This window comes from Vulpes vulpes, chromosome 2 (genome assembly GCF_048418805.1).
Source record: "Vulpes vulpes isolate BD-2025 chromosome 2, VulVul3, whole genome shotgun sequence".
Classification (NCBI taxonomy): domain Eukaryota; kingdom Metazoa; phylum Chordata; class Mammalia; order Carnivora; family Canidae; genus Vulpes; species Vulpes vulpes.
This window is the reverse complement of record NC_132781.1, coordinates 64,167,081-64,194,145: the sequence shown is the minus strand read 5'-3', so window position 1 is coordinate 64,194,145 and position 27,065 is coordinate 64,167,081. Positions and strand designations below refer to the sequence as shown.

General features: G+C 39.1%; 1 protein-coding gene across 12 annotated transcripts in view; it reads left to right on the top strand.

Annotated features, from left to right (window-relative positions):
- Positions 1-27,065, top strand: part of MOB1B (MOB kinase activator 1B) — a 108,479-nt gene that overhangs the window by 54,969 nt on the left and 26,445 nt on the right. For 11 of the 12 annotated variants that reach the window (XR_011999869.1, XR_011999867.1, XR_011999868.1 and 8 more), the window contains one exon: positions 26,264-26,430. Coding sequence is in view for 9 of the 12 variants with exons in the window: in XM_026003506.2 (XP_025859291.2) it covers positions 26,264-26,430 (167 nt within the window). In the remaining 3 variants the exon portion in view is untranslated. Of the gene's footprint in view, positions 1-17,789; positions 17,940-26,263; positions 26,431-27,065 lie in introns of those variants that run through there. The other variant, XM_072748832.1, reaches the window with a different exon arrangement.

The following is a 27,065-nucleotide window of genomic DNA, read 5'->3' as shown; positions in this document are numbered from 1 at the left end:
TTCCTGGTGGTAGGTGGAGGTGTGAGTGATTTCTTTTATTCTGCTCTGATTTTGACCTTCAAGAGACTTGGGAAATATAAATAGGTGGCTACTGTGCACAGAAAGGTTTGGAACACCTATTTATTGGATCTGTATCTCACAATTTTGTAGAGACCTTGTTATCTTACCCTCTTTTCAGGATTGATATATGCCAGGCACATTTCCTACCTGCCACTGTAAATGGTGTTCCAGTAGTAGTGAATGAGAGTGCTTATTTCCCTTTATCCCTACCACCATTATACTAATAAGAATAATCATCAAAAAAACTTCTTGGCTTCTTAGGCTTTTCATATTAATACCAGGGAAACAAGTTGTTGTTTTTTAATTTTTTAAAAATTAAAGTGGGGCTAGAACTCATGACCCTGAATTAAGTAAGACCTGAGCTGAGATCAAGAGTTAGATGCTTGGGCAGCCCGGGTAGCTTAGTGGTTTAGCACTGTCTTCAGCCTGGAGCGTGATCCTGGAGTCCCGGATCGAGTCCCACATCAGGCTCCCTACATGCAGCCTGCTTCTCCCTCTGCCTGTGTCTCTGCCTCTCTCTCTCTCTCTTTCTCTCTTTCTCTCTCTCTGTGTCTCTCATGAATAAATAAATAAAATCTTAAAAAAAGAAAGAAAAAAAAAAAAGAGATGTTTAACTCACTGAGCCACCCAGGTGCTCCCAAAGTACACAAGTTAATGGTATGGTAAAGAGTCTTCCAAAGAATTCCACCCCCCCTTTTTTTAAAGACTATTTATTTATTCATGAGAGACATAGAGTGAGAGAGAGGCAGAAACACAGGCAGAGGGAGAAGCAGGCTTATGTAGGGAGCCTGACATGGGACTTGATCCCGGGTCTCCAGCATCACAACCTAGGCGGAAGGCTGAGCCACCCCGGCTGCCCCTTCTTTCTAATGGAATAGTTAGGGTACTTGCTTACATTACCATCAGTCTTTTTCTATAATTTAGAATGGAGCTATTTATTAATAATTGAAAATTTAAAATTAACAGTCATGTAAAAAATAATAGAATATAATTAAAATTTTTTTGTTGCTCAATGTGTTTAGCAGTCATAAAATTAAGTTTTAAAATATTAGTAACTTATTAGGAAGATATTAATTTTCTCCAAGATCTGTACAGATTATGGTCTGTAAAGGGGGATTTTACAAAATGAAATATTTTTTAATTGGATTTCTTCTTAATTATCTTTGATATTTTAATGCAGATAATAAGCTACTGATTTAATGCAAATGGCATGTTTGGGAGGCAGATGGCATACTTGGAGCTGTAAAAATGACTTATAGATTCTGGAAATAGATTTAAAGCAGCTTTTCAGGGCACCTGGGTGGCTCTGTGGTGGAGCATCTGCTTTTGGCTCAGGTCATGATCCTGGGGTCCTGGGATTGAGTCCCACATTAGGCTCACCACAGGGAGGCTGCTTCTCCCTCTGCCTATGTCTCTGCTTCTCTCTGTCTCTGATGAATAAATAAATAAAATCTTAAAAAAAAAAATAAAGCTGCTTTTCACCTATTACTTTTAACATATTTATTACTCTTCTCATGGAGTCTGATAGAGAGCTCTGCCAGGGTTTTTCTCTCTGTATTATTTCAAGGTAGAGAGTGGTTTTTTTTCTTCCCAAGGTGCTGTTGAATTTGAAGCATATGCTTTTATGAAGTGCTTATAGTTTTGAGCATTTATAGGCTGATTGTTATGAGTAAGGTATATGGTGTGACAACTCAAGGACATTTTATCATTTTATCAGTAAATACTTCACATATTTGTATATATGAGAAACCCTGATAACCTTAATGGATTTGTTCCCTTTTCTTGTGGCAGTTCTGATACATTTCACTTAGTTAAAAAAAAACTGTGGGTGATGAGGGAAGATTTTTATGATTAGTTTTATGCATTTTTTTTTCTTTTTCTCCTCTTTGGTGGTTTTCACTTATTTGTGTTATCCTTTCATAGTTTTAAATGGCTGCAGTTGACCCATTGCAGGTACTGGGAAGTATTGCTGAATCCCAGAAAATGTCATTTTTTTTTTCAGTATTAGGATTAAAGTGGCTTTTTTTTTTATTGTACCATTCCTTGAGTTTTATGTAGTCTTTTTTCTGCCTTGTGTTCCCACGTTTGATTATTATTTACACAGGAACTCTCCTGACATTACACTGGTAAATATAAGCTGCTTGTTAGCTTTCATTTAGAGGAATGATTGTCCTGTGTTTGGGTGCCGTAGTCTCATGCTTAAATCATTGGTGATTGGAAAGATGGAACCCTTGCTTCCCAACAGAAAAGGAGAATGAAAAAAAGAAATATTTTATCTGAATTTCTCTAAAGAAGAATTCAGTTTTTCTGATGACCTACAGTTGTACTCTAAAACAGTATACTAGAAAAAATAAAATAAAACCGTATACTAGAGCCTGTGTTGTCTTCTTCATGGTGTTTGAGATTTATGGTGACTTGTGGAATTGGTAAGAATGAGATCAAATCTCTGGATAATTTACAGTTTTAGAGTTGGAGAAGATTCTAGTCCAACCTCTTTTATTTTTAGATGAACCAGTTGAGACTGTGGGATCTTGTGATTTTCCATGGCTACACTTTGTCAGTTGTATAAACAAATTCTAATGAGACAAATCTTGATTACACTAAGTATTCCAAGTATCTTGTATTTTAGTTGTATTTTTTGACATTACATGATTTTTTTGCTCTTTTTAGAGTTGCTTCTTAAATATGTACAATGTGTAGCTGTGACTCAAGCTTGTATCTATGGATGGGCTTTTGCTATAAGGGATAAAGAGATGGTATGAATATATTTAAGTGGTATCAGTTTTTGAGTGCTGACTATGCACAGGGTGGTTCCTTACGTTTCTGTACATATTGTTTAGTTTTTTTTTTTTTAATATTTTTAAGATTTTATTTATTTATTTTAGAGAGAGAGAGTGAGAGGTTGGGAGGGACAGAGGGAGATGGAGAAGCAGTCTCCCCATGGAGCAGGGAGCCTAACATAGGGCTTGATACCAGGATACAGGATGTGGAGATCATGAGCTGAGCTGAAGGGAGATGCTTAACTGACTAAGTCACTGAGGTGCCCCCATATCATTTAGTTTTCAGAACCATCCCACATGATAGGTGATACAGTTTCTCTTTTCTGTAAATCAGAATGATTAAGTAGTTTACCTAAAGTCACATAACTAGTATAAGCCAAATGAGGGATTCCAGGGTACCCAACTACAAAAATCAAGATTCTGCATGAAATAGATAACGCCCCAAGTTAAATAATAAACAGTAGGGATCTTTGTGCCAGGTATTTTACTATCTGGTTTCTAATCCTGAAACAACTTCAGCATAACACTTTCTCCATTTTGTGGATGAGGCAAATAAGGCTGTAAAGAGGCTAAGTAACTAAGTCTAAGTGTCTCACTAAGTAGTAGAGGCACCATGTCATTCTAGGGCTATAGGATTCCAGTTAGCAGTCAGTGTTCTCCCATTACTCTGTGCTGTAGGCTGCTTTTACAAATCTCAAATTGATAATGTACTTAATTGATGGCTTTTGGTTTTCTCAAGAGCCATTGGTTCATTAAATTGAATCTGGCAGTTTCTAAAGTGAATGAATGTTTTTGAAACAATTTGATAGTAGAGCTAAGCAATAGCAGCCACCAGCTACTAAACCATTAGGATGAGAAGTCTCCATATATATAGGTGATTTTGGCTTTCTGATCTATGGTGTACTGTAAATATGAGGAATCATAAATATATTGCATAGTATGCTTTGATTTTAAAGATAGAACAGTTTATTAACATTTCTGTAAACAATCCATTTTATTGCCATGTTTTCATAAGCATTCACATTTTTTAAATTAAACTTTCATACTTTTAAAAATTTACTTTTGTTGGTATTATACATGCACATGATTTAATTTAGAGCTAAATAGTTCTGTAAGGCTGTCATAAAAACAACCCCTTTTTTCCTGCTTCAGGGTACAGCCATTTGAACTCTTACATCGGACTGTTTTATCTTTATCTCTAATTTTTTATCTCTAATTTGTATTGTTTCTCATTTTTTAAAAAATTTATATGTGTTAAATATTGGGTTCTTTTTTTATTGAAGTATAATTGACATACAGTATTAGCTTCAGGTGTACAACAGACTGATTCAACGTTTGTATATATTGCAAAATGATCACTAAGAGTCTAGTCAATTCATGTGTCATCAAAGTATGATACAGTATTATTGACTCTATTTCTTATGCTGTATATTACACCCCTATGACTTATTATATAGCTGTAACTTTGTATTTCTTGATTCATTTGTACTTCCCCAACCTTCCTCCCCTCTGGCAACCACCAGATGTGTCTAGGCTTTGTTTTGTTTTTTAGATCCCACACTTAACTGAAATCATGTAGTATTTGCCTTTTCTGTGATTCATTTCACTTAGCATAATACCTGTTGATCCACCCATGTTGTGGCAAATGGTAAGATTTCATTCTTTTTTATGGCTTAGTAGTAGTCATGTGTGTGTCACATACTCTTTATCCATTCATCTATTGATGGACACTTAGGCTGTTTCCATATCTTGGATATTGTACAAAATGCTGCAATAAGCATAAGAGTGCCTTATGTCTTGTCAATTTAGTAGTGTTCCCTCCCTCCTATAGATGCTCAGTAAGTGGTGGAATTGCTAGCTCATACGGTAGTTCTTTTAATTTTTTGAGGAACCACCATACTTTTCCATAGTGGCTGTAGCAGTTTACATTCCCAGCAACAGTGCATGAGGGTCTTCTTTTTTACACGTCCTCACCAATACTTGTTATTTCTTATCTTTTTGATAATAGCCATTCAGACAGGTGTAAGGTGATATCTCACTGTGGTTTTGATTTGAATTTCCCTGTGATTAGTGATGGTGAGCACCCTTTCATGTGCTTGTTGGCTATGTCTTTTTGGAAAAATGTCTATTCAGGTCCTTTACCCATTTTTTTTTTTAAAGATTTTATTTATTTATTCATGAGAGAGAGAGAGAGAGAGAGAGAAAGAGAGAGAAAGAGAGAGAAAGAGGCAGAGACACACGCAGAGGGAGAAGCAGGCTCCATGCCGAGAGCCCAATGTGGGACTCGATCCCAGGTCTCCAGGATCACGCCCTGGGCTGAAGGCGGCGCTAAGCTGCTGAGCCACCCGGGCTGCCCCCTTTACCCAGTTTTTAATCAGATTTTTTTGTTGTTGTTGTTGAGTGGTACGAGTTCTTTATGTATTTTAAATGTTAACACCTTATTGGATATATCATTTGCCCATATCTTCTCCCATTCAGTAGGTTGCCTTTAAGTTTTATTGATGGTTTCCTTTGCAGTGCAGAAGCTTCTTAGTTTGATGTAGTCCCCTTTGTTTATTTTTGCTTTTGTTTCCCTTGCCTTTGGAATCAGATCCAAAAAAGGTATCACTAAGACCGATGTCAAGGAGCTAGCCACCAGTGTTTTTTTCTAGAAGTTTTATGGTTTCAGGTCTTACATTCAAGTCTTTAATCCATGTTGAGTTAATTTTTGTGTATGATGTATGACAGTGGTCAGTTTAATTTTTTTGTATGTAGCTGTCCAGTTTTTCCAACACCATTTATTAAAGAGATTGTCCTTGGGGCACCTGGGTGGCTCAGTCAGTTAAATGATTCTTGGTTTCAGCTCAGGTCATGATCTCAGGGACACGGAGTTGAGTCCCATGTGCAGCTCTGTACTCAGTACAGAGTCTGATAATTGGTATTCTTTCTCTCCCTCTCCATTCCCCTGTGTCCCTCCCCTGGTTCCATGTGTGTATTCTCTCTCTGTCTCAAATAAATAAATCTCTAAAAAAAAAAAAAAGGTTGTCCTTTCCCCATTGTATATTTTTGTCTCCTTTGTTGTAAATTAATTTACTATATATGCATGAGTTTATTTCTGGGTTCTATATTCTATTCCATTGATCTATGTATCTGTTTTTATGCCGTTTTGATTACGGTAGCTTTGTAGGATAGTTTGAAATTAGGGAACGTGATACATCTGGCTTTGTTCTTTTTAAAGATTGTTTTGGCAATTCAGGGTTGAATTCTTGAAATGGGAGAAAAAAATATCACACTCCCTCCTATACCAAGTATATACATAGTTCTTATCCTGCCAGCTTCTCAATATGATTGGTACTTTGTAAACACTGTTGACAGTTGAGCCAAGTATGTACTGTAATTTTCTTTTTCCTTTCCTGAACAACTTTAAGCTGTCTCTGGAAATGTTTTCTTTGTACTCATTGTTCTTTTAATCCCCAATATTCCCCAGTTAATCTTTAAAAATATTTATCTTCTTTTGCTCTATTTTCGTAAGTGCCTGTTGGAGTTTTCTGACCTGCTCTAGTCTGTATTGTCTAATGGTATCTAGTGCTGTTGCATAGCTGTTACTTTTGGAATCTCTTTTCACTTTCATTCTGAGGATTGCCCCTTATATGACTTTTGGGTTGGGTTTCTTGTTTCTTGGGTATCATGTCCTTTCTCTTGGGTTTTCTTCCTTATTTTGGTGGGGCAGATCTCTAAAAACTCCCTAGACATAGTAATTGGAATGTAAATATTTTAAGACCTTATGTGTATAGAAATATATTTTATCTTCATACTTGATTTTATTTTAATTATGTCAGAGTATAGAGTTCTAGGTTGTAAATAATTTTTCCACAGAATTTTAATTTTAATTTATATGAGAGCTAAGCTCCAGCTGTTGAGAGACATCTAAATACCTTTATGATTCTTAACTCATAAAAACTAGTTTTTATTTTGTCCTCTGGACTATTGTAGAGCCTTCTCTTTATACATATAGTTCTGGAGTTTCATAATGGCATCTTTTGGTGTGGTTCTATTTTCATCCACCCAATTAGGTTGTTCAGTCTAAAAGTGCATTTTCAATTCTGGGAATTTCCTGATTTATTTCATTGATAAAGTATTTTTATGATTAAATATTTCCTTGTTATTCTGTTACATCTTTTTGGAATTTCTTTTTCTTGGATATTGGACCTCTTAGACTGGTCCTTGATTTTCTGCTTTCCATCTCTTTGTTTTGTATGCTTCGTGTCCCAAGAGATTGTTTACTTTCTATTTTTTTTATTATGTTTTTCATTTCTGCTACCATTTAAAAAAAAAATTCAAGGGTTGGGATGCCTAGGTGGCTCAGTGGCTGAGCGTCTGCCTTTGGCTCAGGTCATGATCCCGTGGTACTGGGATCAAGTTCCGCATCAGGCTCCCCCCATCGGGGAACCTGTATTATTATTTAGTTTTTTTTTTTTTTTTTTTTATAGTGTCCTGTTCTTATTTCATGAAGCATTTTTTTCCTATAAGTATTAATGTTTTTTTGGAATGGAGTAATTTTTATTCTTTTGCATTGTTTATTGTTCAAGTTGCCTTTTTTCTGTTTTAGTGTCTTCTTTCATGTTAGAGGGTTCTTGCAAGTGCCTGGTAACCCTTTGAAGCTTTCTGCTTTTATTTACAAGTAGGACAACTGAAAAGCTAATTGGAATCTGTATAAAGGGTGAGTGGTCTTTGCTGAAGGATAGTGTTTCTGCTGGGCTTTCCCTGAAGAACTCCTAGTATGAATCCTTTTAGGTCTTTGTACATGGGTGGTCAGATTTGTTAGGAAGAGCTCTTCTGATGTTTGCTTGGAGATTATTATCCTGGCTGCAAGGTTTTTAGGATTCTGATGGGGAAAGGTGCAGGGGAGGCTAGAGGTCTTGACACTGATTTTTCACAGTCATCTAATCTCCCAATGTTAGGTATGGTGCATGTGCCATAAGTGTGCCTTGCCTCCCAAATCAGACACCCTCTCTGTTTTGCCTTTTTCATAGGATAACCCTTAGCTCCTAGTCTTTTCTTAGGGTTGGGATAGTATAGAAACACACTGTGCAAATTGCAGAGGGAATTTGGATGTGTAATTTCTTAGACTGTGAAAGTCTTATTCCATCTTCACTCCCATTTCCAGAATATTCTTATTTCTGAACCCTTTGTGGGATCTGTGGTGTAAATTGGGTTGCTTCTAAGTTTAAGATTGGGTTTCCTTAGGTAGGTTAGTTACTTCAGTTATTTATTCATCTACTTTTCTAAATTTCAAAATTTTATTGTCTCTTTCATTGTTTTTGTCCTTATGGGATTATGATTTTTTTTAAAATTCACTTTATTATCATTTTTAGTAGGGAGTGGAAACTAATGTGTATTTGTAGCCCAGCCCACATCTTCAACTATCACTCTTCAAAATAGTTTCATTATAAGTTCTAATTCATTTTATTGCCATGCTCTGTTAAGTATTGACAGTTCTGTGCTGTCTCTAAGTGAAAGGAAATTATGTCTCTGTGTTAAACTACTCTGTGTTTTTTGAGTTTTGTTTCAGTGATGTATTAGTAGGTAGTGAGTCTGAAAGTCCTTTTTCCAACTAACAGGCTCAATAACTTATTTTTACAAGAAAACCGATTAATCCAAATTTGAGCTGTAAGGAACTTTTATTTATTATTTATTATCAATCTTCATTGAATTCCACATTATTCAGGTTATGTTTCTGAAGTATATTTTAGCAAATCTCATTTAAATCTTTAATGTCTTTGACTTTAATTATTCATTGGGTGAAATATATTTCCAAATCAAGAATGATCCCTTTTATTCAAAAACAAATAAAAACCAATCAGCTGTATTTGAAATTATATATATGTTTTTAAAGATTTTATTTATTTATGTTATTTTAGAGAGAGAGAGAATAGGGGGAGGGACAGAGGAAGAGGGAGGAAAATCTCAGGCCGACTTTGAGCTGATCATGAAGCTCCATGTGGGGCTTGATCTCATAATCCCAAGATCATGATCTGAGTGGAAACCAAGAGTCAGACACTTGACTGATTGAGCCACCCAGACACCCTGAAATTATATTTATAGAAGAAAATGGTTTATAACTTTTGTATTCATGTCTGTGATCTCTTCCTCCAGCTCTAATAAATAAAAGAAAGACTTTTCCCATTTTCCTGCACACTTTATCAATTTTTATAGGCATCAACATGAGCTTCCTTATTTTCTTAAGACCATTAATTTAATGCATTGAATTTCTTATGAATGCCATGGTTTTGAACTTTATTCTACAAATATGATCAAAGCTTGCTTTCTTTTAGAATCACTGTTTAATAAATGGTAAACCATAGAATATAAACAATATATTTTTTTCATTGAATAGACTGCACTTATTCATTCTGAATGTCTGTGTGGCTTTATCCAAAAGAGTACATCTATAGGATTAGAAAATAAGTGTAGAGGGGCACCTGGGTAGCTCAGCAGTTGAGCCTCTGCCTTTGGCTCAGGGTGTGATCGCTGGTCCTGCAATCAAGTCTTACATTAGCCTCCCTGGAGGGAATCTGCTTCTCCCTATGCCTGTGTCTCTGCCTGTCTCTCTCTGTCTCTCATGAATGAATGAATAAAATCTTTTAAAAAAGAAAAAGGAAAAGAAAAATAAATGTGGAGCTGATAGAAGATTTCACAAGAAAATGAATGTTGTCATTATAGCCTGAGAGAAAGGAGACAGGTTAGGACAGGAGGAGTTTATCTGGGTTTATGAACAGGTTTTAGTGCTTTTCTGAATTTCCTGTATGTAAAATATTTTGTCTCTTATATCTCTAGAGAAAGTTCATAAATGTCGTTCAGATTATCAGAAGCTCAAAACAGATTAAGAACTGGAGGCAGAAAAGTCAGTAAAGAAAAAATAATGTTTAAATGTTTTAAGTATATCTATCGTGGGAGGTGTATTTCTATAGTATGTAGCTCAGAGGTATGTCTTAGGCTAATGTTCACTGCTTTAAGTTTAGTTTTGATTTTGTTTATTGAAGTATTATTTACAGTGAAATCCTCAGACCTGAGTTATGTAGTTTGATTAGTTTATTTTTTACATTTTTTTATTTTTAAAGATTTTATTTATTCATCACACACACACACACACACACACACACACACACACACACACACACACAAAGGCAGAGATAAAGGCAGAGGAAGAAGCAGGTTCCATGCAGGGAGCCTGACGTGGGACTCGATCCCGGGTCTCCAGGATCACACGCCGGGCTGAAGGCAGCGCTAAACCACTGGGCCACTGTGGCTGCCCAGTTTGATTAGTTTAGACAAATGTGCACTCCTGTGTAACCCCTACCCTTGTCAAGACCCAGAACATTTTTATCACCCTTGAAGGTACATTAACTTTTTAAAGTAAAACCAAAGGCCATTCTTTGTAGCTCTTCGATATTAGGACACACTTCCCCTTCACTTCATGTAGTTCTGGAGAATCTATTGACTAAACGATTGCTCAGTTTTTTGTTTTTTTTTCCAGTTAAGTTCAGTGACCACAATGTGGGGCTTAAACTCACAACCCCAAAGAGTTGCACACTCTACTGACTGAGCCAGCCAGACAGCCCATAAATTTTATTTTATTATTTTTATTTCTTTTTAAGTAGGCTCTATGCCCAACATGGGCCTCAAACTCATGACCCTGAGATCAAGGATCATATGTTCTACCAACTGAGCCAGGTTAGCATCCCTTGAGTTGCCCAGTTTTAATGGGGGAAAAACAAATAGTCTCCTACAGTCTACTGTTCACACTTGCTGCTAAATTTCCCCCATTAGACAACACAGCCTTTTTTTTTTTTTTTAAGATCTATTTTATTTTATTTTATTATTATTATTATTTTATTTATGATAGGCACACAGTGAGAGAGAGAGAGAGAGAGGCAGAGACACAGGCAGAGGGAGAAGCAGGCTCCATGCACCAGGAGCCCGACGTGGGATTCGATCCCGGGTCTCCAGGATCGCGCCCTGGGCCAAAGGCAGGCGCTAAACCACTGCGCCACCCAGGGATCCCAAGATCTATCTATTTTAAAGAGAGAGAGTGCAACCACTAGTGGAGGGAGAGGCAGAGGAGAGAATCTTAAGCAGACTCCCTGTTGAATGGGGATCCTGATGTAGGGCTCAAATCCCACAACCCTGAATCACGACCTCAGCTGAAATACAGAGTCAGATGTCCAACTGCCTGAGCCACCCAGGTGCACCTGGACAACATAGCTTCTTAAACTATGATGATCTTTTAGGGGAGCAAAGCACTGAAATGACACTTCAGTACTTCAACTCCTAGGTCCTTAGAGAAATTAGGTCATGTGAATTCTTACAGTTAATCATGTTACTCACTTAATCCACAGTGGTTAATCAACATCTGATATAATGAGTGAAAGAGCTGTAATAAACTTTGCTAAAGATAGTAGTTTAAGGAGTAGCAACTTTTAGAAAGATTAACAATTATTGATCATTTATTGTATTAAAAGTAGCTTCTGAAAAAATATCCACTAAGAATAAGAGGTGTAGGACCAACACTTAAACACATGGTGGTAATAAGGGAGGACAGACTGGTTAGCATATAATTTTCAGTTTGGTTAATACAATAACAGAAGACTGTATGGACTATAGTGGTACTTGAAGGAAGGTATGGTTAATTCTTTAGGGGATGGTCAAGGGTAGTTTCTCTGAAAGATATCTAAATAAACTTATATGTGGATAATTTAGAGAATCAGTATATCAGCCAACTTCTAATTTTCCATCGATTGGTATCTTTTGGGATCCTTTAAATGGATAGAGAGACTAGAGATTTGGGAGCCCTTGAGAAAATGAATAAAAATCATGAATACAAAATTAGGTGGTTAAGTAAATATTTAGAGTAAGAAACACAATAAATTACATATTTAATAAAGCAAAGTCCATGAATATCACAAAATATAGAAAAATAGCATTTTTATTAATTAACTACCTGGTATGCCTTAATATATTTTTACTTAACATTTTTTTTGGCTGCATACTTTCTGACCTCTTGTCAACAATTTGTGAGATAGGGTTACTGTTGGCTATTCAGAGAATAGAAAGATTATTTACTTTTTCTTCTAAAGGGAGAAAGAGTCATGACTGATCAAAATGTGTTTATTATTAGTATAATTGATAGCTTTCAAGAGTTTCTGGCTTATAACTCATTTTAGTGGGAATGTCATGTACTATTTTTAAGATTATTGTCAAATTTGTGTATATCTCTACTAAGTTTCTCCCATAGGTGACATATAGAATAATATTCCTGTGTCTTTGCCAGTACTCTGTGGAGCTCATATCTAGATGACTCTGTTCCCATACACTAGTGTAAATGAAACCAGATAAGGCAGTGCTTAGGTGGTAGGATACTCCTGGAAGTTAATTCTATATTTAGAGTGGTAATACTTTCATCATACATGGAAGTGATCGAGAACTATACATATCCTGTGAAACCTAAATATATCTCCACCTCAACCTCCCTTTAGCAAAATACCCAGATACCACATTAGCCCAGGAGGAAGTGTAATGGAGCAGGAATTAGAAAAAGCAGGTTTTTTTTTTTTGGTTTTTTTTTTTTTAAGAGAAAGCAGTCTTAAGCAATTGCAATTACTTACCTTTTGCAACTTTTGTGAAAACTTAGGACCATGGGAACACATTGTTAGGACCTCCCCAGCACCTTGGAAAGGACACTGACATTTAGGATCCCTGAAGTTTAAACTGTTAGTGTCAGGGTAAATCCAATCCTACAGTCTCAGGCTGTAATTTTGTGCTTGGATGATTCTATTTGTTAATTGACTACCAAAATGTTAGTTTAAAACATAATGTGTGGGACGCCTGGGTGGCTCAGTGGTTGAGCGTCTGCCTTCAGCTCAGGTCATGATCCTGGGGGCCAGGATCCAGTCCTAGGGGCTCCTTGTGGGGAGTTTGCGTCTCCCTCTACCTATGTCTCTGTCTCTCTCTCCCTTTCTCTATCTCTCATGAATAAATAAATAAAATCTTTAAAGCAAACAAAAAAACACCCCACTATAATATGTATACCACTGTACATATGTAGTAATATCTATGTGCTATGTATGTGCTATGCTACTTTTACCTAAGACTGAACCTATTTTTATAAGCCCAGAATATGAATAGAGCAAGTGTTGCCAAGATACTGCTTTACCTTAACATTTTTTTTATAAGATTGTATTTATTCATGAGAGACCCAGAGAGAGGCAGAGACATAGGCAGAGGGAGAAGCAGGCTCCCTGCAGAGAATCTGAGGCGGGACCTGATCCCAGGACCCCAGGATCATGACCCAAGCCAAAGGCTCAACCACTGAGCCACACAGGTGCCTCACCATACCATTTTTGACCTGAGTCCTTTTATCGGTTTAGCTCAACAGACATTTAGCCAAGATCTGTTCTAACCTCTGCCTTCTGCTAGACTCTGGAGGTACAGTGTTGACTTAGAAATAGTTCTTGCTTTTGAGAAACTCATGGTATAGTGGAAAATAGATACACGTGATAGTGTCCTGTGTGAACACAGAGAAGGCTTCCTTAACCCAGTTTAGGCTATCAGGGAAGCCTACTGAGGAAAATGGTATTTGAATTAATGCTCTTGGGATGAGTAGCCATCCAGTAAGAAAAAGTTCAGTTAAAAGTATATGAGATAAGGAGGAGTAGGCTCTACCTGATTTTATTTTACTTTCTACCTGATTTTAACTTTGTACTGTTTTTTTTTTTTCTTTTCCTAGTCAGGCTGGCATTACTATAAGAATTTAATTTCCCAGCATTAGACCACAGACTTCTATATTTCGCACTGTATCCTTTTGTTTTACTGCTTTATATTTGTAGGCAAATGATAGACTGTAGGAATTGGATTGTATTTGTAGGCAAATGATAGACTATAGGAATTGGAGGTGAATCAAGTGTTAACTTGAGATCTATATCTGATATAATAAAAATTGTTCAGGGGATGCCTTGCTCATTTGATAGAGCATGTGACTCTTGATCTTCGGTTTGTGAGTTCAAGCTCCACATTGGGCATAGAGCTTACAAAAAAAAAAAAAAAGTAAGAAAGATTGTTCCATTACTGCCAAGGCTGCATACTTGTTTTTGCTTTAGAAAAAAAAAAATAATCCTATATGACAAGGAAGTGCGTATTAGCTTTTAAAGTATGATTAAATTCTTTAAACTATGAGGAGGATGTGGCAACCTATTCAGTTATTAAATATATATATAATGAATATATCACAGATGAAAAGTACAGTGTAGAGAATATAGTCAATTTTATAGTAACATATGGTGACAGATGGTGACTACACTTATTGTGGTAAACTGTTAAGTAACATATAGAATTGTTGAATTGATATGTTGTACACCTGAAACTAATATAACAGTGTATGTCAGTTATATTTCAGTAATAAAAAAAGTATAAAAACTACGTCCTCTCTCCCCTTCCCCTCAGTGGGGAGGAGTAAGCTTGTTTAAAATTGCTGAGATGTCTTGCTTTGATTGACCAGTTTTTTTTTTTAATTTTTAAAGATTTTATTTATTTATTCATGAGAGACATAGAGGCAGAAGCAGGCCCCTTGAAGGGAGTCTGATGTGGGACTCAATCTTGGGTCTCCAGGATCACGCCCTGGGCTGAAGGCGGCACTAAGCCACTAAGCCACCCAGGCTGCCCGATTGACAGTTTGTATTTATTTATTTAAAGATTTATTTATTTATTTATTCAGAAAGAGTGAGAGAGAGGCAGAGACACAGGCCGAGGGAGAAGCAGGCTCCATGCAGGAAGCCCGACGTGGGACTCGATCCTGCATCTCCAGGATCACACCCCGGGCTGCAGGCGGTGCTAAACTGCTGTGCCACCGGGGCTGCCCTCGATTGACCAGTTTTGTTTTGTTTTTGTTTTTGTTTTTTTCCCAGACAAGCTTTATTGCAAGCACCCTTGGGTGAGGTTCCACGACTCACATGGGCGGGGGGGGGGGGGGGGGGGCGGGGTCCGGGGAAGTCACACTGGGAAGGAATTGGTGATGTTCTTTTATTGGGTCGGGGTAGGGCCCTGGCTTGTGCCCAAAAAAGGTAAGGTATGTGGTGGTTAGTGAGCATGGGGCAGGGGAAGTGTGTCAGATCATCGCCAAGGCGTGGGTTCCAGTTCATATATGTAAGGTACGTAGTGCTCAGGGCACAGGGGGCGAGGAGTAGGTGATTGGCACTTCCTAAATGGGAAGTTCCTGGGTGGAGAGTGTCGGTCTCCCGATGGTGACCATAAGGCCCGTTGTGAGGGTGGCGGGAAAATCTGTCATCTTAGAGAGGGTTGGTGCAAGGTCCACCATTTCGGTGCCCCGACTTCCCTGCCGGCCCATCATTCCAGCCTCTTTTATATACTGGTGTCAGGGGGCGTTGACTTTGCTCTGGCTTCCTGCAGGCAGTGGGGCGCCGTCGTAGAGGCCATCGGAAGTGGGCAGGCGGAAATAGGGCTGTAGGAGGAGTTGGTTAACTGATATTCTGGTCATTTGTCGCAGGCACTCTTGTACATAACGTATAAGGCAGGGACCGATTAAGGTTAACAGGAGGAGTCTACAGAGGAGCCCTGCCAAGGGGAGAGGCCAGGTCACCCAGGCTTGAGGGTTTAAGCCCCAAATAGGGTCATTTTGACACCTTGCTGGGATCTGATCTCTGAGCTCCTTGACTTTGGAGGGGACTATGCCCGACTGGTTGACAAAATAGCAGCACTCCTTGTTCAGGTACAGGCATGTTCCCCCTTTTTCAGCGGTGAGGAGGTCCAGGGCCTGTCAGTTCTGTATCAGCAGGGTGACAGCAGCTAAGCTGGTGACTTGAGTCTGTAGGGCGGGGAGGGAGTCGGCTATATGTTCCATGTCTTTGTTGAGTGCCTGGGAGAGGTCGTAAAGAAGTTAATGGAGGTTCCCAGTCCCGCCGCCCCAGTTGCCACCCCAGTTGTTAGTCCTGCCCCTACTAAGGGGAGAAAAACAGCCCTTTTGCTCCGAGGGGTAGGGAATACTTGAGACGAAGAGTTGTTCAGAGGAATAGATGCTTGTGGTCGGAGACAGAAGGATGAGAGTGCAGTTTAAAGAGTCACTGGAGGTTAAGCAACAAGAGTCCTATAGGTCAGGAGAGAAAGATTCCCGAGGGGGTGCAGTAGAGAGTGGAGATGTTGTTGGTGGTATGAGGGGTGGAGATGAGGTTCAGGATCGGTATGGGAGCACCGATAGATCCAATGTGGACCGTTTTATTGGAGAAATTGGGTATAGGCCAGGATTAGGAATCAGGATCCATGTTAGTGAGGGAAGAAAAAGGAAAGCAGATCCAGCAATCTTGTCCTCCAGAAACATTTTTCCAGAGGTTGTAACTGGAATTCAGGGGGGTTAGGGTGAGCGGTTTGGTGGAGGGTGCTCCCCGTGAGGAGTCAAGATGGATCCCTTTGTATCCGGTTGTGCTTGTACAGGAGGTGTTGTACTCTCTTGAGGGAGTGGTTGCGGGAGGCCTGGTCCTGGACCCCTCCCCCATCAGAGAGTCCTATTTGGGCCAAATAGGTCCAGCAGACCTTTCCAGATTTAGGGTACTTAGTGCGGGGGATCGAAAGGTTTGACACAGCTCAGAGGTCCAGAAGGTCCTTCCCGGGGCATAGGGCGACGTGCAGAGGGTTGGGGTTTTTCCCTGGTAGCAAGATTTTGGCATAGAGGTAAAAGCCGAGAAGTAGCACGAGGTACCCGAGCCCCTCGTGCAGTCACATGACTCCGCCTGGATCGGGGGCTCAGGAGGAGTATTAGGAGGAGACTTGACCAAGCGGAGCTTGGTGGGCCCCACCATCTGGGACGCCCATTTACTGTCGGCGGGGCCGTTTAAGGTTGTCGACGTGTACCCGTGGCTGGTGGCTGGTGGCCCAGGAATTTAGCCGCAGTTGGGGGAGCGAGGATGACGGTGTGGGGCCCGTCCACCGCATTTGCAGGGGGCAGGGGGCCGGGGGCCGGGGCTGCGAGCCCTGAGGACAACCCGGTCACCTGGGAGCAGTTTCGGGGGAGGAATCTCACCGTCCTCGAGGTCGTCCGGGGCGGGGTGACTGAGTCAGCAGGAGCTCTCAGGGCCCGATGCCTGCGGATGCTACGGGGTGCGTAGTTTCCAGGGGATGCTGACGCTTTGAGCCACCTGCCGGGTTAGGCTGGATATGAAGGCGGCCCCGTTGTCCTGGAGGGTCGAGGCAGCCCGGGACGGGGAGTGGTGTGTTCGTAAGGACGGAGGCCGCGACGTCCGCCGTCTCACGGCCCTGGGGTGAGCTTCTCTCCGACCACGACAGGCCCTAAGTAAGCGTCCTCGAGGTGGGCGGGGTGGGTGGGGGTTGAGGCCCGTGGGAGGAGGAGGGAGACTGTGCCGGGCAAGGGCTCAGCCTCCTCTCGGGTTTCGGGGCCGCATGTTGAGTTTTCCCCGCCAGTGATGCTTAGGCCGCAGAGTTGCTGTAGGTCAGTGAAAATAACCAGCATCGGGATACTCCAGCTCCCTCGGCTGTACCCGTAGCTCTCAACCTGCGCCCGACACCCGGGCCGCCCCGAGCCCTCCGGAGTCGCCGGCCTGGGGAGCAGAGCGCAAGGTCGGCGGGGCGGGGCGGGGCGGGGCCTCCTGTGCCCAGACGGGCTGAGCCGCGGGCCCCCCGGGCCGCCGAGGGCTGCTCTACTCCTCCGTCCTGGCCGGAGCCGGGAGCACGGGGCTCGGGGCGGGCAAAGCCCGAGGGGACGCGGCCCGCGGCCCGAGGCCCTCCCGCCGCCCGCCCCCCCTCACCCCCCCCCCCCCCATTGACCAGTTTCTAAACCAAGGTTTAGTAGGGCGGGACTACAAAGGGTCCAAGGTTGAAAATTAAATTTTGGTATCAGGATTAGGAATTAACCCCAATCCACCTGCTACTTTTCTTTTTCAAGATTTTTAAAAATTTATTTATTCATGAGAGACACACACAGAGAGAGAGAGGCAGAGGGAGAAGCAGACTCCCCGCAAGAAGCCCGATGCGGGACTCAATCCCAGGACCCTGGAATCACACCCTGAGCCAAAGGCAGTCAACCACTGAGCCACCCAGGTGCCCCCATCTGCTACTTCTTTTGTTGCAATTAAAATCTTTTAGAGTTGTTGTACCAAATAAAGATTATAGATCAGTTTTTTTTCTTTAATATTGGGAGCAGTTGTTCCCTTTGCAGTAAGAAGTTTTTCTCCCCTTTCAACATCATTATTTAAAATTAAATAAACATAAATAAACATTTATTAGGTATCAAGCTCTGTATTAGGTACTTGGGATTCATGGGTGACTTAGACATTTATATTCTTGAGTAACTCACATCCTAGTGTAAAATGTAAACAAATAGGGAATGTTTTGAGCTGACTCTTTATGGATTAATATAAGTGTGGAAGTAAAATTGCTATGGTCTGTATGTGTTCCCCCAATTTATATGTTAAACTCCTAATGCCCAATGTATGGTATTTGTAGATGAGGCCTTTTGGAGGTGATTAGGTCATGAGAGCTCCACCCTCATGATTGGGGTTAATGCCCTTATAAAAAAAGGTTCCTCAAAACCCCCAGCCCCTTCCACATATGAAGATACAGTGAGAAGTGGGCTGGTAGCAGCCCAGAAGAGGGCCTTCACCAGTATCTGACAATATTGTCACCCTCATCTTGAACCCCTGAAACTGTGAGAACTAAACTTGTGTCGTTTATCAGCCAATCTGTGATATTTTGTTACAGCAGCCTGAATGGACTAAGACAAGGATAAAGTGAGGATTGGTGTTTTATTTATACATGTACAAATATGTATACATGCATGTAAATGTGCATATACATATAGTCATTCGTTCACTGAACAATTTAAATCTGTCCATTCCTATACTGTGCATATGTTATGTGATAGCTACCTTAAAACTTAGATGCTTTAAATGTATTCACTCATTTAATTGTCATAATGGTCCTGCCTAATTGGTGATGCCATCTCCAGTATACTATCTAAAAGAGAACAAACACAAAAATACACATATAAGGTGTTATAGGTACTTTAGGCTACAATGAAACACAAGAGAGAACGGAGTTTTTCCTGGGAGGTTAGGAAAAAATTTTATAGAAGTAAAAGAAGTGATATTTAAGAATTTTATAGAAGTATCAAGAAGTGATATTTAAGCTTTCAGGATGTTTTTTGGTTGAAATACCAGTATATTTGGAATTACTGCCAACTCAGTTTCTAGATTGATGTTCATTCTGAGCTTTGCACGTGGAAGTTTCTGTTTCTTCCTTTTAACAGTGCAGCAAATTGTATAGGATTCTGAAAATGGAATCACTGCTGTTGCATGGAAATCACCCAGACATTTGACTCTGGGCACTTCCTAGAATTACTCTTGGGGTTTCAGTACCTCTTTACTGACTAGAATAATGAACTTAGTGCTGGGCCAAAGATACCGCAGCTTGTATACAACTCAAAAGCTCAGTGGGTGATGGGAGATGAGTGATTAAACTTTAGTGTCTTTGCCTATAGCTGAGATAATGCCTTAGGTCACTTCACAGGTATAGAAACTAACTGGCCTTTGTGTGTGAAGTGCTTTATTATTTTCTAAGGATTAAATTATAAAATGTTATGGGGCATTAAATAGTGACTTGACCAACCCTCTGCTTGGTCTTATATGAAGTCACTGAATTATACTTTGTAAAGTTGTAGGTGTTGTGAATCTGCTCTATACTGAGGGGCATCCCAGTTAGCAGGTTAATATACTGGTGAAATATTCCCTAATAATGTGTTAAAGAGCAAGATGTTAAAATATGGAAAAAAAGTTTCCATGACTAAAGATGTTTTGGAAGCCCTGGGCTAAATCATAAACAATTTTTTTTTTACTACTATAGGACGTCTCACAGCTTATAAAATACTCATTTACTAATACGCTAGGGTATCTTTTGGCACTGTGCTAACCAGTGAAGATATCAAAATTATTAGTTATCTTTAGTCTGATCTTTCCTCTGAGCCTGAGTCTTATAAATACAAATGCCTACCTAGCATATCCATTTGAATGTCTGGTATCTCAAGTTAACATGTCTAAAACTCATCTCCCCAAACCTGTCTCAATAAATGACCCATCTTCTACCTACTTGAGACAAAAAAAAAAAAAAAAAACATAGGAATCCTCCTTGATTCTTCACCATTCTCCATAAATCATGAAATCCAAAAGTGAGTCTTGTTGGTTCTACCTCCAAATATTGAAATCTTTCTTCTTTCTATTCCCACCTTGAGGGTAGGGTCTTTCTTGTTCAAAGTTACATCTCAGGGCTTAAAACAGTGCTACTTACAATATAGATGATGGTCAGAATATGTTCTTTGGAAGACAGAATGCAAGAGTGGATAAATGGATGAAAGAAACTGACTTATTGAGGTGATGAGAAGCATTATTTTTTAATAAGCTTATTTTTTTAAAAAATGGAACTGTAATTCACACACCATAAAACTCATCCTTTAAACTATACAATTTAGTGGATTTTTGTATACTAACAAAGTTGTAAAGCCATCGCAACTATCTAATCCCAGAACATTTTCATCACACCCCAGAAAAAACCATGTATCATTAGTAGTCACTCTTATATTTCTTCCTCTCCAGCCCCTATTTTCTGTCTCTGTAGATTTATCTATTCTGGACATTTCATATAAATGGAGTCATACAGGGACGCCTGGGTGGCTCAGTGGTTGAGCATCTGCCTTTGGCTCAGGGCATGATCCCGGGGTCCTGGGATCGTGTCCCACATTGGGCTCATGACAGGGAGCCTGCTTCATCCTCTGCCTGTGCCTCTGCCTCTCTCTCTCTGTGTCTCATGAATAAATAAATAAAATCTTAAATAATTAATGGAGCCATACAATATATGATACTATATATTTTGTGTCTGGGTTCTTTTCACTAGCATAGTATTTTTAGGATTCACTCTTGTTATAGGAGGTATCACTGGGCATTTTCTAGGCTAGGTTTTCTAGGCTTCTCTGTCACTATCTCATCAACATTTTTTTAAATCTATTTTTTTTATTGAAGTATAAATGATATATAATATCCTCATAGTTTCAGGTATATTCTCATCAGCTTTTTAATCTTACCAGAATTCCTCAATTTCTGGTCTGCTGTTAGCTTTCTTTCTTACTTTCTAGCAATGTTAGGGATTTTTACTCCCTAACATTAATGATAGCAATAGTACCACTCATAATAGTCACTTAGAAAGACTCTTAGGCATGGGGCACCTGGGTGACTCAGTCAGTCAGTTGAATGTCAGTTGGTTTTGGCTCAGGTCATGACCTGGGGGGGTCCTGGAATCAGCCCTGTGTAGGGCTCCAGTGCTGCTCACGGAGCCTGCTTGAGATTCTCTCTCTCCCTCTGCCCCTCCCCCTGCTTGTGTGCATGCGCTGTCTTGCTCTCCAAAATAAATAAATGAATCTTTAAAAAAAAGAAAGAATGTTAGGGTTAGGCAGAAATGTAATTATTTATGTTTGTTCACATTGTTAACTTTCTTGAATGAAGATTGTCTTTTAGCCTATAGCTTTATTATTTTTAGAACATGCTCTACTTGATTTTGGTAATTTCTAACATTTTTTTGCTGGTACATATCTGTCTTTCTGAAAGCATTGTTATGTTAGGCAACCTTTAGGAGAAATTGCTATCTGGCAGGGTTTTATTTATCCTTTTTTTTAAAAAAAAGAAAGATTTTATTTATTCACGAGAGACATAAACAGAGGTAGAGACACAGGCAGAGGGAGGAGCAGGCTCCACGCAGGGAGCCCGATGTGGGACTCCATCCAGGGACTCCAGGACCACGCCCTAGGCCGAAGGCAGACACTAAACCGCTGAACCGCTGAGCCACTCAGGGATCTCCTTATTTTTCCTTAATGGTAGTTTTAAGTATTCATATAAATTAGAATAAGTGTGAGGAGGAAATGGAATTAAGTAGTTTGAAGATTGTTTTAAAAATGTGCCTAAGTGATAACTCTCTCAGTGTGAATTAGTTTTGTGTTCCATAAGTGGCTTGATTAAACTGTGCTGATTTAGGAAGAAAGTTGTTTGAAGTAATTGGATAGAAGATAATGGAAGCATCATGTAGTCTTGGGTAGCAGGTAAAAGAATGGACTTTAAAGATTTAAATCCCAGATTTAAATTCTGGCTCATTACACTCTTATAATCTTGAGCCAATTACCTAAGTACGCTTAAGCCTCAGTTTTGTTATCCATAAAATAAAACAATAGCCTGTACATAATAGAATTAAGAAGATTAAATGAGATATTGCATGTAAAATACTTCTGAGCACAAAACCTGCAGTCAATGCTAGTTAATATTAATCATCATCATTGCTATCCAGATGTAGGAGTTCTTAGCCTGAAGTTCACTGGAACTGTCAATTAACAGGTATTTATCAAGTACCCGATCTTCAGTATTGGATTAGACCTATGGCAGGAGCTACTGATACAAATAGCAGATTGGTACCTGGGGGTGGAGCAAAGAGAATTAATATTATAGTTTTTACCACAGAGTTCAGTAGTAAGGTAGATATTATTATTCCCATTTTATAGATGAGGAAGCTGAGGCTTCGTAATGTTAATAACTTGTCCAAGATAATTGACATTCTCCAGTGTAAAAATATACAGATACCTATTTTCTAACCTTTACCAGTGCCCCTGTTTTGAGTTCTCTATATATCTCCTCCCTGCCCCAATTCCTTTAGCCTTAAGATTCTCCTGTCTAAATTTGAAAGTATCAACCTCATTCATAGTTCGATTGGACAAAAAAGGGTTAAATAAAATTAAAGGTAATGATAGATGTGACAGTGTTGAGATGGTAGGAGATAATGGTTTGTGGGAATTAACCTAGGTGTCACTATGGGGGCTAATCTATTCTTTAGGTACTCAAAGAGGAAATAAATAATGCCGTTCAAATTTACAAAAGGTAGATCAAATTGGAAGACTAGTTATAAGGGAGATTTTTTCTTTTTTTAAAGATTTTATTTATTCATGAGAGAGGCAGATCCCAGGGTCTTGGGATCAAGCTCCAATCAGACTCCTTGCTCAGTGGGGAGCCTGCTTCTCCCTCTGCCCTCCTCTCTGCTCATCCTCTTTGTCTCTCTCAAATAAACAAACAAACAAATAAATAGAATCTAAAAAATATACATATATTATACACTTATATGAGGAAGTCCTAGTCATTCTTTTTTTTTTTTTTTTTTAAAGATTTTATTTATCCATTCATGAGGGACACAGAGAGGCAGAGACATAGGCAGAGGGGGAGAAGTAGGGGCTCCATCTCAGGACTCTAGGACCATAACCTGAGCCAAAGGTAGACGCTCAACCACTGAGCCACCCAGGTACCCAGTCATTCTGGGTACCTAATCATTCTTAAAAAGAATAAGTTAGATCTATTTCTATCTATACAGCCATCTCCTGGATATATTAAGTGAAAAACACGTAGTAGTATACTATAGCATGCAACAATTGCGTAAAAACAAAACAGGCCCAAGCATTCTTATGCTTGTTTAGACATAGAAATGTATCTCTCTGGTAGGATACACAAGATATTTCTCCTGAGATTCTCCTGATACACAGATTTCTTCTGGAGACAGATGATGGGGTGGGAGGACAACATACTTTTTGTTATTGAAAATGTTTGTGGGGCAGCCTGGATGGCTCAGCGGTTTAGCCTTCAGCCCAGAGCATGATCCTGGAGACCTGGGATCAAGTCCCGCGTCGGGTTCCCTGAATGGAGCCTGCTTCTCCCTCTGCCTGTGTCTCTGCCTCTCTCTATCTCTCTGTGTGTATCTCATGAATAAATAAATAAAATCTTAAAAAAAAAGAGAAAATGTTTGTGAATATTTGCATCAAATGTCTTAAAATGCCTTGTGAGATATATGCATTTGGCCTTACATTGTTATTATAAGAGCTTGTACTTATTGATGAGGACTTTTGTGTATATGCTTTCATATTTGTTCTTTTCAACTTGAGGACTCTGTCAGTTGGTCTTTTGACCTAGGAATGGGAAGCAGTATTGATCACCTCTTCCAGGGTAGGGTGGATACTGGTAAAAGTTTCAGGTAGCAGTTGAAAAAGCTGAATGTGGTCTTTAAAAAGAATATTTTAAACATATATGTTGAAATGGTTATTCTGCCTGAATAAAGCAGAAGGGTCAGAGAGAAAGAAAATTAAAGGGCTTAGGAACATTTTGGAAGTTGAATGTATGTGAAAAGAAACAGAGAAGGGAGTCCACAATTTGCAAGGAACTAAAATCACTTTATAAACATTATCTCATCTCTTAAATTGTACCCTTTTGTAAAAAGTTATTTTCCAGACTTTCAAAAAACAAAATAAAGTTAATAGATGATAATTTGTGGTTTCCTAAGTAACATAAGAAAATAGCAAAATGAGAAATAGAACCTTTTTTTTTTTTAATTTCCAGTCTAGCCTCACAATTAGGATTAGATCACCTGAGCCTTGATATAGCAAAAGCACCAAAAAAACCCAAAATATAATTTTTAAAACTTCTATGTGGTGTTTAAAGCATCATCTGGTTAAGCTGAAGAAGAGTTTCTGCACTCTAGTGTTGGTCCTGGGCCTGTGTCTAATGTTTGACATTTGGATTTGATCTGAGATCACTGGAAAACCACTGAGTGGTTTTAAGCAGAGTAGTAATGTCTGCTTGGGGCTTTTACCTTGTTAAGTAAAAATACCTGGCAGGGAGAGGAGGCAGTGTTAGAGTTGAGGAACCTCAGTTTACTCCAACTGAACACCTGAGGAGAGACTTCGGTGTAAAGGAGAATGCCATTGCCTTAGAATGAAAAATACTTGTAATTTGAATTGGATATTTGGGTTGACTGGTAGATTCTCTCAGGAATCCTCAGTACTTTTTGAAAGCGCATCAGATGACTATAATATGTAAGCAGCATTGAGAACTACCCTTTACCTTGGGGAAAACAGGAGAGTTCACGGGGTAAGCTTGGGAGAAGAGGGTAGTAAGTGAAAAGCTGTGGAGAGCTTGGAGAATATTAACTATTTTCATGTGTTCTTTTTGGAATTCCCCTTTCATATTCATAAGTTCACATGTCTGAATGTTTTGGTGATATGGATTTAGTAACATTAAACTTTACAGACTTTCCACTTACCCAGCCTTGTCTAATTCATTCTTTCTTAACTGTTCCTTTTTATATGAAGAGAAGAGGGAAGTGTTGAGAAGGATGACTGGGATATAATACAGTTGATAAGAATTTGATAGCATTAGCAGAAGAATCCACCTCTTAAAAACTCTTAAAACCTTTTCTAAGACTAGTTTCATTTGATCCATTAAAAAATGCATGTAAAAAAAATAAAAAATGCACGTACGTATCCACACAAATTCAGAAATTTGAGTAAGTCAACCTTATTAATGTCTAGCTATTTATCTGCATATGTGGAATTCTTGATTAAGATTGCTGATGCTTCCTGTAATTGGACAGAACATGTAACTTCTCTTTCTCAGTCTAGGATTTTTGTGTTTTATTGACATAAAACTGTATCTTTCATGAAGTAAATAAATTATTTGTAGTAGGATGAGAGACTTAAAATAGAGGTGAAAAGGAATGAAATGACCAAAAACAGGGATCCCTGGGTGGCGCAGCAGTTTGGCGCCTGCCTTTGGCCCAGGGCGCGATCCTGGAGACTCGGGTTCGAATCCCACGTCAGGCTCCCGGTGCATGGAGCCTGCTTCTCCCTCTGCCTGTGTCTTTGCCTCTCTCTCTCTCTCTCTCTCTCTCTCTCTCTCTCTCTCTCTCTCTGTGACTATCATAAATAAATAAAAATTTAAAAAAAAATGAAATGACCAAAAACAATCACAGAAGTACTTTTTGTTTTTATTGATTACAACCTATAATCCTGTGTCATTGATTTTATTTTTTTATTTTTTATTGATTTATTTTTTTTAATTTTTATTTATTTATGATAGTCACACACACACAGAGAGAGGCAGAGTCACAGGCAGAGGGAGAAGCAGGCTCCATGCAGGGAGCCCCACATGAGACTCGATCCTGATCTCCGGGATCATGCCCTGGACCAAAGGTGGCACTAAACCGCTGAGCCACTGGGGCTGCCCCCGAGTCATTAATTTATTGTGAAAAACTGGTTTAATTATAGCTAGAAATTCTTTTTCTCCTTAGGAGTTACAGTAGGGAATGTAAAGAAGGTTTGTAGAAGTTTTGGGTACCAAAATTGTGGCTCTAACAGTTATTTTGCTGGGATTTAATGCAGCCAGTACAGTTTAGGTCTATTTATTTGTAGACTTTAGGATCACCTCAATGTTATTTTATTCAGTAGTACAATAGAGTATATTTTGTTGAAAGTCATGCCTTAAATACTGAGGTTCTTTTGTTTCCTTTTCTGTTTATAGTGGTAGCCGCTCCTCTAAAACGTTTAAACCAAAGAAGAACATTCCAGAGGGTTCTCACCAATATGAGCTCTTAAAGCATGCAGAAGCTACACTTGGTAGTGGCAATCTCCGGATGGCTGTCATGCTTCCTGAAGGGGAAGATCTAAATGAATGGGTTGCAGTGAACAGTAAGTAGCCTGTTTCTCAGTAGATTTTACATTAGGTTAGTAGCCTTGTTGTAGGTGAGTGTTGGGTTGTTGTCTGTTCAGGGATCTAGTTAGCAACCTAATGTCACAGTATAGTGATACTTCAATCCACTTTAACCTTTATTTTATTTGTGAATATGGAATTTTATGACATCTTTATCCATCTTCAGTGGAAAAAAAATAACAGCAGCAATTAATATTTATGGAACACTAATTCTATGTCTATTATCCTTTCTATATGGATTGTTTTTATTTCATCTTTATAGCCTCATGATGTAGTTACTATTATTATTTCAGTTTAATATAGATAAGGTGAGACAGAAAGATTAGTTATTTGCCTAGGTCATACAGCTATCAAATAATGGAACCTGGGCTTAAATATATTCTAGAATTTTAGAGACTACACTTCTTTTTAAGTTTTAATTTTAATTCCAGTTAACATACAGCATTGTATTAGTTTCAAGTATACAGTATAGTGATTCAGCACTCCATATATCACTTGTTGCTTATCATAACAAGTAGAATCTACATTTTAGCCACTATACTAAATTGCTTCTTTTAGTAGCATACTCAGTTATTTGTCTGTATTATGCTTTTTTTTTAAAGGCAATTTGATA